At 35.4% G+C, this 16,356-nt stretch overlaps 1 protein-coding gene across 1 annotated transcript in view; it reads right to left on the bottom strand.

Annotated features, from left to right (window-relative positions):
• Window positions 1-12,053, bottom strand: part of ash1 (histone-lysine N-methyltransferase ash1) — a 175,436-nt gene extending 163,383 nt beyond the window's left edge. The window contains exon 1 of the mRNA XM_089101909.1: window positions 11,871-12,053. Coding sequence (XP_088958035.1) covers window positions 11,871-11,914 — 44 coding nt within the window. The 5' untranslated portion in view covers window positions 11,915-12,053. The remainder of the gene's footprint in view (window positions 1-11,870) is intronic.
• Window positions 12,054-16,356: the final 4,303 nt, after the last annotated feature.

Below are 16,356 nucleotides of genomic sequence, written 5' to 3'. Positions count from 1 at the left end.
CATAAATGTGACAAAATTACTGGTTTTTCAAGTGAGAAAATTCCTGTTTTTTCATTCTCACTGAGAAAACCATAAACCACGTGGTCATCGTGGGAGTCAATAAGGCCCTTCTACTTATATATATATATATATATATATATATATATATATATATATATATATATATATATATATATATATATATATATATATATATATATATATATATCGGGACAAAAATCGAAAAATCGAAGAATCGAGGAGAATCGGGACAAAAAGTTAAATTTTAGCGTAAAGAGCGAGGTATTGAGGAGGGGGCAGCTTCCCAAATGTACGTAATGTATGCTGTATTCTTTTCAGTTCTTTTGGCAAGGTTGACAAGCAAGGATTTCGAAGTAGTTATAACAGTGCCGCGTCTCCAAGTCCGGACGCCCAAAAAGGAATTTCGAACGAATTCATTGGTGTTTAGACAGTGTTCCGGATATTTTTATCTACCAATCATCATAAATGCTTAAAATACGTCCCAACAAATGCTAAGCTCTCAAGTGCATTCAAATTTGGTTATGATATATCTTGAAGAGGTTTGAGTAATGTTCTTTTTTTCTTTCGCACGAAATGTTCTTTTTTTCTTTCTTTCTTAATGTGAATGAGAACTTCAGTTTTTTTTTTAATATGTATACGGCTTTGTTTAATTTTATAAGGTACTCACGCAATTATAAAAAGCTAATCTGACGAAGTAGCTTATAATCTGACGAAGTAGCATAACTTGTAGCTAACTCTATGTACTTGTATAACAGTTAATTGGCAGCTTAATGTTATGTTCGAAACGAGGGGTGACCTACTCCTGTCACCTAGTTTTCATATCAGTTCACCGCGTCATATCAGCACATCATCGAATGAGACACTTCTACTGTCAGCTCAAGGCCGTACCCAGGGGGGGGATTAGAGGGTTTTGAACCACCCTCCCCAGAAATGTTTCCCCAGAAATGAAACAAATTTTGTATGCGCTTTTTTAGTTTTTTTGTGTAACCCTCCCCCCCCAAAAAAATCTTCGATTAACCCCCCCCCCCGAAAATAAAAATCCTGGGTACGGCCTGGGGTCAGGTGTATGGTGGAAATACGGTGTTGATTTCGTGAATTAAACTGGTTTTACTTTTAATCCATTATATATATATATATATATATATATTAGATTCAAAAGCTTGAGACAATTTACCTGGAAGGGATAGGGGTTAAACGACTAACAACCAGTATTTTCACACAGATATATACCTCTGATTAACGCCCAGGCATAAAATTTGATCGCCATACTTAAGTTTCTTGTAATTATTCCAATTTCAATCCATTAAAAATTTGAAAATGAAAGTTTTTACGAATATTTTTTATAAAACAAAACACCTTGGAGGGAGTGCCAATTGGAGGGGGGGCGATAGCCCACTTAATTTAAAAAAAATATATATAATTGAAATAAAACACAAAAACGATATTAGTCAAATATTCTTGCTTTCTCATTGTTAAATATTATCCAAATCGATCACAAATCACAGAATCATTCAAATCACAAAATTGTGCTTCGTCAAGTCACCAGGAACAAAGAGACACTAGATTTAAATAAAACCATTTGTAACCCAACAACTTGCATCTGTACAAGAACTCCGTATGTTCATAAGGAGATTCCTTTAAAATTCGAATCGGAATTTTGATTAAAAAACAGAATAGGATCAGAACAAAATCAGAATAATTTGTTACTAATCGGAATTAATCCAACTAATCGGAATTAATCCAACCAATCGGAATTCATCACCAAAAAAGAACTAAAAATTGCCTATGGGTAATAAAAAGTCCATACCAAATACATTTAGTTCATTCTCCATACGAAACAGGATAAGCAAACGCAAAAAACTATGAATACCCTCCTCCCCTTCAGAAGACTGGTACATTAACATGGATTCAGGGCTCGGGGTTCTTTGTGTGGGAAGTTCACGGTGTGAGTATGTAATTATAATATTTTTTCAAAAACTCTCAAAGAATCAAAGGACGTATGGGGATTGTGCCCCTTAATATTTTTTTAGGAATTTCTTGAGTTTTCTTTGTTCTTTGTTTTATGGGCTTAATACAATTTGTAACTTGATAATTTTGCACTTCACACAACAACAATAGTAATACGAACAATATACTATATACAATATACTATTTAGTAAAGTGAACAATATACTTCAAGACAACATAAAATTACCTTCACTGAAGTCTAGCTTACATCCAAAAATTTCAAAAATTTATTATTATGGTGTGTCAATTCAAAAATTCTAAATGATTCAAGATTTGAAGGTTTAAAAAAAATCGGAAAATTTCATATTAACTTTCCCCGAAGAAAAGATAACTTACTGAAGATGTGCTCATAGTTTTCCTCTGGGGTGGGAGGGAGGGGTAAAAGGGGCGTAATTTGCTACGGGAAGGGGGCAACTGCCCCTCCCAGACCTCAGTTTTTCTGAAACTTTACCTCCCCCCCCAGGATTTTGACGAAATTACACCACTGAGGGGCAGCTCACAGACAACAAACAATACAAAAAAAAGTACTGAATAAAATTTCGAAAATCATGAAATGTAAGGGATTATCCTATCTAATTATCCCCCCACGTGGATACGTGTCCTTATTTATATTTAACATTTTCTGACATTTCCTTGTAGAAAATGTAAACTTCAACAAGTCACGCTGAATATCATTAATAAATTTGAAGACATTCAATTTAAATGCATCAGGCCTTTGATATCAAGTGAACATATCAACAAATATTTTTTAAGTATAGAATGACGTTGTTCTTAAATAAGAAACAGATTAAAAATACCTAGTAAGTTAAACAAATTAAGAAAGGTACTGGCAAGGCCGTATCCAGGGGGGGGGGGGGTTACCCGGTTTAACCCCCCCCCCCCGGAATTTTTGACCGAGTCGAAAATAAGTCGAAAATTAGTAAAACCTAGGTAAAAATCAGTAAAATTAATCGAAAACTGAGTCAAAAATTAGTAACCCCCCCCCCAAAAAAAAAAATCCTGGATCCGCTCCTGGGTACTGGTGCGTTAAGCATACACTTTTATATAATAATGAGAGACGAAACCCGCCAGACTGGTTATTTTCAAGAGACCGCTATTGAGAAATGGAATTGCAAAGAGTGGTTTTCATTGCGTTTACGATATTTAAACTGCTGTTTTTGGGGATTAGGGGGGGGAAGGTACCTAGGTTAGGTTAGATAATGTATTTAATATATGGTATTCTTTACCCCTCACCCCCTAAAGTGCAAATATATAGCCCAAATTTGTTTATAAAGTGTTATATATTCATCCTATTTTACTTTATTTCATTAGCAATGACCATACTTGACTTTTTATAAGTGTCCGTATAATGCACCAGTACCTTAAGAAATTATAGTTGCATTATAGTAAAGCGCTTCCGAATACATTTAAGCTCAGTAATGTCGTCAATATTTCCTCCAAAAATAATCCATTGATGATATCATATTCTGTGAATATATAACTTGCAAAACAGAAATTTCTCGGTGAATCTATTTGCACACACTCGAAGGAACTAAAACAAATAGACGTCTCATTTGAAATACCTGTCTCACAGCTAATTTTGCCATTTTGAGAATTGCAACCCGCACCCAACAAAGTTACAACCAGAACTACCCGTCATAATGAACCCATTCTAAAGCACTTAGAAAACAGCTGTTAAATACAAAAAGGAAGCTAGTACCCAAAGTGATACTCAAATGGGTCGTGTCTTCCTAAAAGAACACAGCGCCGTTTTTTCCCACTCTCAAACACCTGGCTCTGAAATAGGGCAAAGATGTTATTAAATTGCCTCAGATGATCAACTGGTTCTACTCGTGAACGTGCAAACATGCACTTTATATAAATACTTTAGAGGATGCGACGAAAAAATGGGGGGGGGGAATTAGGGGAGGAGACTGTTCAGTAAACAGGGGTGGGATATTTAGGAGGAGATCTCCCTAACGACCTTCTAAAGCCAAAGGCTTGCAAAATACTAGCCAAAAGTATATATATATATATATATATATATATATATATATATATATATATATATATATATATATATATATATATATATATATATATATATATATATATATATATATATATATATATATATATATATATATATATATATATATATATATATATATGTATATATATATATATATATATATATATGTATATATAGTATAGATATATATATATATATATATATATATATATATATATATATATATATATATATATATATATATATATATATATATATATATATATATATATATATATATATATATATATATATATATATATATATATATATATATATATATATATATATATATATATATATATATATATATATATATATCTCTTTTGAGATAGATATATCTCAAAGAGATAGATATATGAGATAGATATATCTCTTATATATATCATATCTCTTTTTGACACTTAGGAAGTAAATCTTGGGATATTTTAAATATTCAGTGGAAGAACTGGAATCTAGTTCAGGAGCTTTTGAACCCAAACTTAACAGAAAGCTCTCGAGAAGACAAGATGCTGAAACTGCGAAATTGACACAGCTGGTCACGTTTCCGAAAACATTAGATAATCTTCTCAAAAGTCCGGAAAAGGGTTTTTCGGATTAAATGGCATTTTTCCAAGACTGCTCCTGAGAGTTAAAAATGTCAAGATCCAGTTGCGAAAAACCCTAAGGTTTAAAAAATACAGTATTAATAATAATATATATATATATATATATATATATATATATATATATATATATATATATATATATATATATATATATATATATATATATATATATATATATATATATATATATATATATATAGTGTGTTATCATTATTATTATTTTCATAGTATATATGTACATTTGTCGGAAGATTGCAGTTGTTAATTTTCACGGTTCAAATGTGGCAACGCTGTCGAATATGTGATACTGCCCCATAAAATTCATAATTTGAAACAACCGAAAGAAGAACCTTAGAAAATGGGGGGTTTTCGGGTATGAATAGACATAAGTATTTATCCAAGGGGAAAAATATTTTTCTTTTGATGCCCCTATCTTTAAATTTATGAAGATAGCTGCCTATCGTCATGATACTGACTTTCGGAATGATATTAAATACATAAAGCGAGAAAAATATGAAATGAATAATAATAATAAATGAAAGCTACTCAGTAACGCATCTAAGGTCCTTCTTTAATCAATTTTAATTTTTTTTTTTTTTATTATTATGGCAAAGACGTTCGGTACTTGTATAATCAAATAAAAAAAAAGTTTTTTTTTTACTGAAAGTAAGGAGCGACATTAAAACTTAAAACGAACAGAAATTATTCCGTATATGAAAGGGGCCGTCCCCTCCTCAACGCATCGCTCTTTATGCTAAAGTTTTTATTGTTTTGAAAAATAGAGTAGTGAGAAGGAGTCAAACTTTAGCGTACAGAGTGAGGCGTTGAAGAGGGGACAGCCCCTTTCATATACGGAATAATTTCTGTTCGTTTTAAGTTTTAATGTCGCTCCTTACTTTCAGTAATTTCTGTAATGTTTTAGTAAGTAATTTTTATTTAATTTTTGAACGTTTTTTGAATTAATGTAGGTTTTGAATTTGGCTCACCGTACATGAAGAATTAAAACGAAATTTACATATTAATTTTACTTTTTTGGCTATATGGCTTTCTCAAATTTTGATCCGACGATTTTGAGAAAAAAGAGCAGAGGAGGGGGCCTAGTTGCCCTCCGGTTTTTTGGCTACTAAAAAGGGCACTAGAACTTAATTTTATTTACTAACGTCTTTATTAGTAATAAATATATGTAACTTAGGAATTAACTTGCGTAACGAACTTCTATTATTCGTATATTTTTATTACGTATACTAATGGGGTTCGCCCCCTAGTCAATACCTCGCTCTTTACGCTAAAGTTCGAATTTTTTTCGAATTCTTTAAGAATGACCCCTTAATCACAAAGGCCGTTAATTAGAATAAATAGCTCTTATGAAAGTACTAAAAAAATTTACCGTAAAGAGCGAGGTATTGACTAGGGTACCTGATCATATACGTAATAATTTCTGTTCGTTTTAAGTTTTGATGTTGCTCCTTACTTTCAGTTGAAAAACTTGTTTTTTTTTTATTTAATTTCTGATCGTTTTTTAAATAATGCTGGGAAATCCGGCGCCCTCTTCATAGCAATGTCCCTTTTCCTATGAAAACTTCCTCCATGGAAAGATCCTCCCACATAACCCCCACTCCCCCCCGCTACCTGAAAAAAATATCCCCTGAAAACGTCTGTATACGTCCCAAGAACCAATACTATATGTAAACATTGGGCAAAGTTCGTAACTTGCGGCCCTTTCCCAGGGGACTCTGGGGGATTAAGTCATCCTAAAAGAAACAGTTATTGTATTTTTCGACCATGCTGAAGAAAATGGTTATCATAAAATTTTGATCGGGCGACTTTGGAAAAAAATGAGCGTGGGAGGGGGCCTAGTTGCCCTCCAATTTTTTTGGTCACTTAAAAAGAGCACTAGAACTTTTAATTTCTGTTCGAATGAGCCCCCCCCCCACGGTATTCTAGAATCCCTGGGTCGATACGATTACCCCTGGGAAAAAAAAAACAAATGAACACGCATCCGTGATCTTTCTTCTGGCAAAAAAAATGAAATTCCTCATTTTTACAGATAGGAGCTTTAGACCTCTATAGTAGTGTTTTCTGATACGCTGAATCTCATGGTGTGATTTTCGTTAAGATTCTATGACTTTGGGGGGGGGGGGGTTTCTCCCATTTTTCGAAAATAAGGCAAATTTTCTCAGGCACGTAACTTTTGATGGGTAAGACTAAACTTGATGAAACCTAAATATTTGAAATCAGCATAAAATGTGATTTTTTTTATGTATCTATTATTATTAAAATTCCGTTTTTTAGAGTTTCGGCTACTATTGAGCCGGATCGCTCCTTAATTATAGTTCGTTACGACGAACTGTTTGATATAGTCCCTACCGCTCAAGTTGCCCATTCATTGACACATTATAGAACCGGTTTTTTTCTTTAGTTTATTTCAGCTTAGCGTGAGACAAGACAAAAAAAAAGTGATTACTGATGGAAAATATATAATTTGGGCAATATATTTCCATATCAAGGAGGGGTGTAAAGTATTTGGACGGTGTGAAGTTAGAAAACAATTCTTACTTAATAATATGCAGAATAATCGTACCTAACACATTAGGTATGCAGGTCCACTATACTTTAGCCCCACCCCCCTAATTTGCAATCTAAAGTATTATATTTTTGTCATACTTTGGTATGTTTCATTAGGATTGAGCGTAAGAGAAACATATTTGAAGAATATTAGGTAGGGGCTGTATCATACAAGTACCAGACGTTCATTTATTGGAGTAGAGTTCGAAATTTGGTCGAATGCTGTAACCTGCTCTTAAAGTGGGACGAACTTCACTTACAATATCTGAGTAATTAATTGTGGGGTTCCCAGTCAAAACTGGGAAACTGATGATAAAATATTTGCAAAATTTAAAAAGAGGGATCACCGACTCATAAATCAAGTACACCTTGACGCGTGCCAGGTTGGGGCGAATTGTGTTTTGCGTTACAGGAGCACGCGTGGCGGTACTGAGCCAATCGTGGGTTAACTGTCATACGTGACGGAATTCTGTCACAAGTGGCGCAACCTTACAGCATACATGGCGCTCGATCTATACATTAGGTGGAATAAAATGGGCAACCCTCGCAACCTTGCTCCATATTACAAAGACGTGTCTTCGAACGGGCCATTGGGCAAATCGGACCATCACACTCTGCTGATGAAGGCAAAAAGTGAAATCAGGAAGCTTAAGAAAATAAAAGTACTCCGGAGACCTATCACGAGGTCTGCTATTAATACGTACGGAATGTGGGTCGGTACTCACTGCTTCAGCGAAGTATACAACGAAAGCGATGTCAACAGGAAAGCAGAAATATTTCAGTCCCTACTCTATGAGAAATACTTAGAAGTTTTCCCGGAAAAAGCAATTTGTCGTGAGCGAATCTCACAAGCCCTGGATCACTCCAAAAATAAAACAGCTGATTCGCGAAAAAACCACTGTAAGGCAGTCAAGTGGTGACGCAACGTCGTTACGATTATTAAGAAACAAAATCGTTAGCCTTTGTCGCGAGGCAAGAAAGTCCTTCGGAAAATCCCTTTTGGACCCTGAAATAAAAAAGGATCCCCGTAAATGGCGCCGTCTAGTGAGGCAGATTGCTGGAAAAACAGTATCATCGAGTATCCGTATTCTGAACGATGATGGGTCACTCGTGAGTGCAAATGACGTCAACAATTACTTTACTGACATTTGTACATCCTTTCCTGCCCCAACTAACACTGAAATAGAGAATCTACTGTCAATATGCCCTGACGAAGGTGAAATCGAAATAGTTGAGCATCAAGTTTTCAAAGAGCTGAACAAGTTGTGTCCATCCAGTAGCTCTTTTCCTGAAGAGCTGCCTATAAGGTTAATACGAGAGTTCTCTCTTTTCCTGGCCAAGCCACTTGGACACATCATCAGCGAATGTTTCGCCCAGTCAACTTTCCCGACGTGCTGGAAACGCGCATTTGTGCGTGTTATAGCGAAGACTAAAACACCCAAATCTTGCAACGAGATACGACCTATATCAATCACATCTACCTTTGCAAAAGTTACCGAGTCATTCATCCTGCGTGAATTGCTCAAGCAAACGCGGGAAAACATAGACCGTTACCAGTATGGCGGCCTCAAAGGTTGCAATAACTCGATATACCTTGTGCGCCTAGTTGATATTATCTTTAAGTGGCATTACAAGGGCAGTACCTTCATCGACCTAGCTCTCGCCGATTTCAGGAAGGCATTTGACCTGATTTGTCATCTTACGGCAGCAAAAAATATGCGAGCAATGGGCGCACAGAAGCGGTATCTTGCATTAGTGATGAGCTTCCTTCAGGACAGAATGCAGTGTGTATTTCCATTGTTTGAAGGTGACTTGATCTCATACTGGTCTAAACTTACCTGTGGAGCCCCTCAGGGTACAAAACTTGCTGGTTTCATATTTATCTCCCTCATCAACTTCCTCCTTCAGAATTTCGAAGAGAGACTCAAATTCGTCGACGATTTATCATTTGTCCTCAAATACCTCGTGAGAGAAGGTGAAATCGAACGTCAGTTCAGCGAGACCCTTCTGGCTTCCTTCTCTGAGGACTGTGAACGTTACAAGTTGACACTGAATGCAGATGAATCAATGATCCTCAGGTTTTGCCCCTTAAAACGTGATCTGGAATTCCCGCAAGTCCCTTTCCCTGTTGTTCCATCTGCAAAAATCCTCGGAGTCACATTATCGATGGACTGCACATTCACCGAACACGTGGAGAAGGTTATTAAGGCTGGCAATGCATCATCTCAGATCCTAGTCCTGATGCGCAGGTTTGGCTGCGACACTCAAAGCCTAAAAAATGCCTATATTACGTATGTGAGACCTCTACTCGAATATGCCGTCGCTGTCTGGGGACCTTTTGTCCAGAGCACCCACTACCTTTCCGATGACCTTGAATCTTTGCAGAAACGAGCTGTTAACATAATCGTTGGTAACAGAAGTGACGACTACAACAAACTCTTGCAAGAACTGAACCTTGTATCTCTCAGCGACAGACGATTATCACTGATCATGTCCCACGGCAAGTCACTCCTATCTTCGCCCCATCACAGACTGATCCTCCCACCTGATGCTCCTGTTAACCAAAGAACCAGATCCCAGTCGAAGCTACAACCCCCTGTCTGCAGGACCAACCGCTACAAGAACACGTTTGTCCCCTTTTTCGTAGAAGCATACAACAAGACTTAGTGTTATTTGAATTCACGTCTTAGTGTTTTTATAGTGTTATTTATATTTTTTTTTTTTTTCATATTGTTGTAAAGACGACATAAATTAGCCATGGCTACGCTGTTCGATCTTAATAAACCTATGTCTATGTCTTAAAGGCAACTGATTATGAATGTGTTTACAGGTAAATACAGGTACTCAGAAGAATAAGAAGATAATTTTATATAGCAGATACGGTACTTTTGCATTAGCCAGTACACATTCGAGAATTTGGATCTATAAAATCAGACAATAACCGGTTTATGGCTGTCAGTATTCGGAGACAATTAGCTTAGGCTCCGTTGAAATCTACGTTGTAGGTATATTTTTATTAAAAATTTAATATATAGAGATACTGTTTTGGTCGGGTTAGGTTAGGTATTTAATATGATACATTCTGTGCACCCCCCCCCCACCATCCATAATTCTTTGTTGTAGTTTCCAAAATTCTGTCACTTAAGTATGGTATCTTCATCATATTTTGGTATATTTCACTATGATTAACCTAACTTCGCTTCTCGAGTGTGTACTGGCTAATACACCACTACATCAGATACTGATCTAAAATAAAATCAGAAAAATGTTAAAACGTATTTTCTCATAGAAAATGACAAACATTTATTTCTATCTTTTAGTGAAAAGGGATTTCCAAGGACATTCTAACTCACAAGTGGCATTTTGAGAAAACTTGAGAGGAAACAATGAGCGCCATTGTTTTCTCTCCCTGAGGAATCTAGTCCAGCCTATTTACCTCCAAGATCGTTAATCCTCTCCCTTTGACTATTGAAAGATGAATCCCCCTATTGAAACTCCTGAAAACACAAAACCTGATCCCAAAGAGCCTTTTCATTCTCACACCTTAATTGAAATGCATGCCACATAAAAGACTCTATTGAATTTTAAACTTAGCCTTTTTTGTGTATCTGGGCCAGGGTGTACAGATAATCGCGATGAATTCTAGTTGAAAACTATTCATAACTGAAAAATAAATCAGATCCAGAGTAAAAAAAAAGGCCTGAATATCTTTATTTCAAGTGGTAGCCTAATACAAATGCGAATATAGTTGAACACAAATACAAAGAATAAAGGTTAGAAAAACTGGGGAAATAGCCAAAGTTATGTGTAAACCCCAAATTAATGGAACGACAGATCTCATTACACAGAAAAGGCGAGACTTTCAAAAAGCGCATCTTTATGCAAATTTTTTTTTTCAAAAATTTCTTAGAACCCCGCGAAGCATTAAAACATGGCAGATAGACCTTGGCAAGATTTGATAAATGATCAAAAATTAAACAAGAAAACAAGTCTTAAAAAAACTTCATGATTTATTTCATTCCATTTTTACTGATATAATTGTAGGGTTAGTGCCAATAGATTCCGATAAAATCTAAGACTGGGATTGAAGAGGTCATCACTCAAATAAAAGAAAAAAGGAATTCGAATACACTCTCCTGTTATAGATTCCAGTTTAATCACCAGTAATAGATTCACGATTTATTTTATTCCATTTTTTTCTAATGAAATCAAAATTTCGAGATCAATAGGTTAACAGTCGGAGGGAAAAAACGAAAATTCAAAATTGTTCTATTATACAGAAATTATTCCATATATTAGGGGGAGTTGCCCCATCCTCAATCCCTTGCTCTTCACGCGAAAGTTTGGCTTTCCTGTCCAAATTCTTCAAGAACGACTGCTGAAACACAGAAGCCGTTGATTTGGAATAAGAGGCTTTTTAGAAGCACTAAAAAAACTTTAGCAAAACTATAAAGAAATTGAGGAGGGGGCAACACTCCTCATATACGAACAATTTCTGTTGGTTTTAAGTTTTAATGCTGCTCCTTACTTTCAATTGGAAAAAACTTGTTTCTTTAATGCAGATTGAAAGGTTAGGGTCAACAGGTTTGGCAGTCAGGGGGAAAAAAATTCAAACTAACTCTGTTATTGTAGATTCCAGTTGAATCACCAACGTTGGCTTCATGATTTATTTCATTCCGTTTTTCCTTTGCCAGGAGTATCCTTTGTATTGAATGAAATCCAGCCGTTTTATTAACTGCAGGTAGCTTATTCTCCTGTCCTGTGTCCAACGGATTTCGAAATATTGGTGAGGATAGCTGAGGAGTTGACTTTTCAGCAACTATCTTCAACTTTATAGGTCCAGAATCCTAGGGAAGAATCAACAATTTAAGGAAAAAGGAGTGACTGAGTAAGAAGAAAGAAGTAAGAAAAAGAGTAGGAGTAAATAGAAAAAGCAAGAAGAGGAGTAAGAGGTAAAAATGGAGTAAGTAGTAAGAGGTACGGCTAATTCCAAGGCTGGGATTAGCCGTTTCGGCTAATAAAAGCAAAGAACATTTAGGAGATTTTTTCAACCATAGTTACGGGTAAAAGTAACTGAGAGAACAATAATTTCAAGTCATCATTTGGTGACGAACTTCCAAAGTTTTCATTTCTTAGTGAAAGTGTGTGTCAAACAGTTCATGGTAATGAACTTTAAGTAGGGAGCAACCCAGCTCAATAGTAACCAAAACTCTAAAAAACGGAATTTTGATACCAATAGATATATCAAAAGAATCAGCTTATTATAGTGATTTCAGATATATAAGTTTCATCAACTTTAGTCTTACCCATCAAAGACTAAGAGCCTGAGGACATTTGCCTGCTTTTCGAAAAAAGGGGAAAACGCCCCCTATAAGTCATACAATCTTAATGAAAATCACACCATCAGATTCAGCGTATCAGAAAACCCTACTGTTGAGGTTTCAAACTCCTGTCGGCGAAAATGTGGAATTTGTTTTATTTTTTGCCATATGAAAGGCCATGGATGCGTGTTTATTTGTTTTCTGTTTGTTTTTTTTCCCAGGGGTGATCGTATCTACCCAGTGGTCCTAGACTATCAAGAGAGGGCTCATTAGAACGGAAATTAAAAGTTCTAGTTCCATTTTTGAGTGACCAAAAAGATTGAAGGACAACTAGACCCCCTCCCCACGCTTTTTTTCTCGAAATCGTCCGATCAAAATTTTGAGATAGCAACTTTGTTCAGTATAGTTGAAAGGCTGAATTAACTATACCTTCGGAGATATCCTGACCCCCCACAGCCCCTGGGGAAAGATCTTTAAGTTACAAATCTTGCCCATTGTTTACATATAGTATTTGTTATTGGGAAGTATGAATACATTTTTCGGGTGGGGGGGGCAAAATATGTTTTTCTCAATTGCATGGGGGATCTTGTTGCTTTTTCGATTTTTTTTTTCAATGAATATACCAAAAGATCTAGAGAAAAATTGCCCCCAGCCCCCAATCAGCGCGTCAGATTCAACCTATTTAAAACTCAACAAATGAAAAATTCAATTAAAGTTCAATATATACAAGGATCAATTCTTACACCTCACACAGGGAGGTGTCCAGATCTTTGGGCCTAAATCCTACAAAAAACTCATTTCCCTACAATAGTTTTTAACCTGGTAGATCATATTTGATATACAGCCTAAGAGTGTTCATTGAAGAGTTGAATGAATGGCAGGCCAATATTACAATGGCTTTTATTGACTTCCTGAAGGTGTTTGATTCAGTCCAGGTGGACTTGTTACAGAGAATTCTGTGACTTTATATGGATTTCCCAACAAGATTGTGGATATTATTATTGCATTGCACAAGGAACTGTTATGTGCCACAAAGACTAATGATGGGAACCTTGCTGATTTTATTCAGTGTTAAGTCTGATGTGTACCCAAGATACATTCTGTCCCTTGTGCTGTTTGCTATCCTCATCAACTACATCCTTTGAATGTGCAACTTCACAGGTGGAATCCAACTTAACCCAAGCTGCACCTGTGTGACAGTGATTTTGATTACGGCATATCTCTCTTGTGTCATTTGAGAGGGGAACTGCAGCAGAACATCACTAACCTCTCAAACATGATTAAGCCATCTCGTCTGTCAATAAGTACACTGAAAACCAAAATCATGTGAAGCCATGTAAAGAAATAGCCTACCCAATTCCTTATAAATGTACATGACGTCATATACATGTCGTCATCTCTTTAATCTCTTTAATGTCGCCATGTACATGACAACATTAAAGAATCTAAGTGCCTTAGGAGCATTATCAAGCTAGATGGGAGCGTTGAATGCAATATTATCACACATATTACATACACAGGAAGTTACCTTTAATAAGGTTGGAAACACATGGAAGAGTAGAGCAAAAACTAAATGAAGAATACTCCATGAAACTGAAACTTCGTATCATCTTTAATAGTAATATCCTTTTACTAATGACATACATTTGAGAATCTTGGGTGTTAACAAAGCATTTTAAAATACAAATCCAGGGGCTTGAGAATAACTATCTTATATACATCCTTGGAATAGAGTGGACCAACAAGACTATATAAACTTTAATTTGCAAAAAAAAAACTAAACAGCTACATGTGACTGATAAAATTGCAAGTAGTTGAGGGAGCTAATGGGGTTACATTGTGTGTATGGGCAAAGGTCAACTCCCTCACGATGTGAGGTGCTGAGTTTCTCCTTGCACCAGGAGGTCCAGACAACAAAAGACAATGCTAGGCTGAGGAAACGGATGCTATGCTGTCCAGATTGCTGAGGTACTATTCAGCATTGTCACCTTATGCACCAGCTGGTGTGTAAAAATAAGAAGAAATAGAAATAGAAGAAGTTTTTGATAGTAGCAGGGACTAAAAAAAAAAGAAAAAAAAAAAAAAAAAAAACAGGTAGAAATCAAGAAAAAAACAAGCCAACAGATGGCTCTCTCATTAAACAAGAACGCAAGCATATGCATCATAGAAAACTTCCGAAAATTGAGAATCAGATTTTTAATCAAAAAGACTTCTATATGCAAGTTTTTGATAGTAGCAGCGACTAAAAAAAAAAAAAAAAAAAGAAACGGATAGAAATCAAGAAAAAAAACAGCCAACAGAAGCTCTCTCATTAAACAAGAACACAAGCATAAGCATCATAGAAAGTTAGAAATCAAGAAAAAAAACATGCCAAAATATATGGCACTGAACAGCTTAAGAAGTCCCACTAACACTGTAGTTGTTTCCAAGAATCAACGGATTTGTTACTGTTTGAATTAGATGTGTCAATTTTATTTTGACAGTTCAATGTGACAACACAGACAAACATGTGATAATGTCTAATAGCTTTGACATTTTGAAACAGCCAAAAACCATGAAAAGTTCCCTGGTATGAATACACCTAAGATGGGTCTAGGGGAAAATAATGTTTTCATTTTAAGGTTCATGGTAGGGTACTTTAAGTTTTGAAGAACCACAAAAAAATGAATGATAGACCCAGCTGGTCCAAGCATTTTGAAAAAGAAGACTAGGCTGAAATTCACAATAGACAGTTTGTGACAGACAATGGTTGTTTCAAAAATATTTCTAATACAGAATTGATTACATAAATTGTTTTGGACATCATACAAAAAGGATATATTTTTGCTGAATTTAGAATTGTATTAGACACACATACTGAGAGTTGAACTGGGATAGATTCTGACATTGCAATATTACTGATCCCATAAAAGGTCTGAGAGAGGTCATTCCATAAGGAGGTAATAAGATAATCTCTCTTTATCTTCCATAATGTTGAATAATTAATAATTTGCTTTCAATTTAAGTTCTGAAGAAGCACACAAAAATGAATGATGGACCAGACAAAGCATACCTGGTTGTCCAGGGATAAGAAAAATTTTTTTTAACAAACTTCTTCAGATACAAAAAGCAAAAAAGAAGAATAGGTATGTACTTAAGTATTAATCCTGAAATTTGTCATAGAGAATTACTGATAAACAATTATTACATCAGAAACATTTCTAATAATCCAAAGGAATTAGCTAAATCATTTTGGATATTATACAAAATAAATATATATTCCCTAAATTTGAAACTGTACCAGAGTTGACATATTGAGGTGTAATTGGGTCAAATTCTGACATCATCCCATCCCATTATGACTAATTCTGTACAGAGGTCATTTCAGGAGGAAGTCCTAAGATAGGACTTCCTCCTGCCTATCCCATATTTTCTTCCTCTTCCATTGTGTGGAATCATTAATAATTTTAGGGAGTAAGTAAAACCATCAAGAACTCTCCAAAACCCTTACCTTTGGTAAGTATCTAAGGTAAGTAACCCTAAGGATAGATACCTACTTTTGAAAGACTCTGTTCAGTTACAGAAAAAGTTGACCCCTTCCTTGGAGGCTTTTTTGTTTCATTATCCCTGTAACTATGCTTCCAAGCTTTTGATTTTTTGCTGTAGCTTTCTTGACAGCTTGACTCTGATGAAGATAAACCAAGACTCTCACTTTTCTTTCTGGTCACAAACTTTTTAGTTTTCTTTTTTCCATATTTTTTCTTTGTCATTTCATCATCTGATGAAGAGCTAGTCTCACTTGAAC

The sequence above is a fragment of the Artemia sp. Qi Xiang Cuo genome, chromosome 15, assembly GCF_049724085.1.
Source record: "Artemia sp. Qi Xiang Cuo chromosome 15, ASM4972408v1, whole genome shotgun sequence".
NCBI lineage: Eukaryota > Metazoa > Arthropoda > Branchiopoda > Anostraca > Artemiidae > Artemia > Artemia sp. Qi Xiang Cuo.
This window is presented reverse-complemented; position numbering and strand designations above follow the sequence as displayed.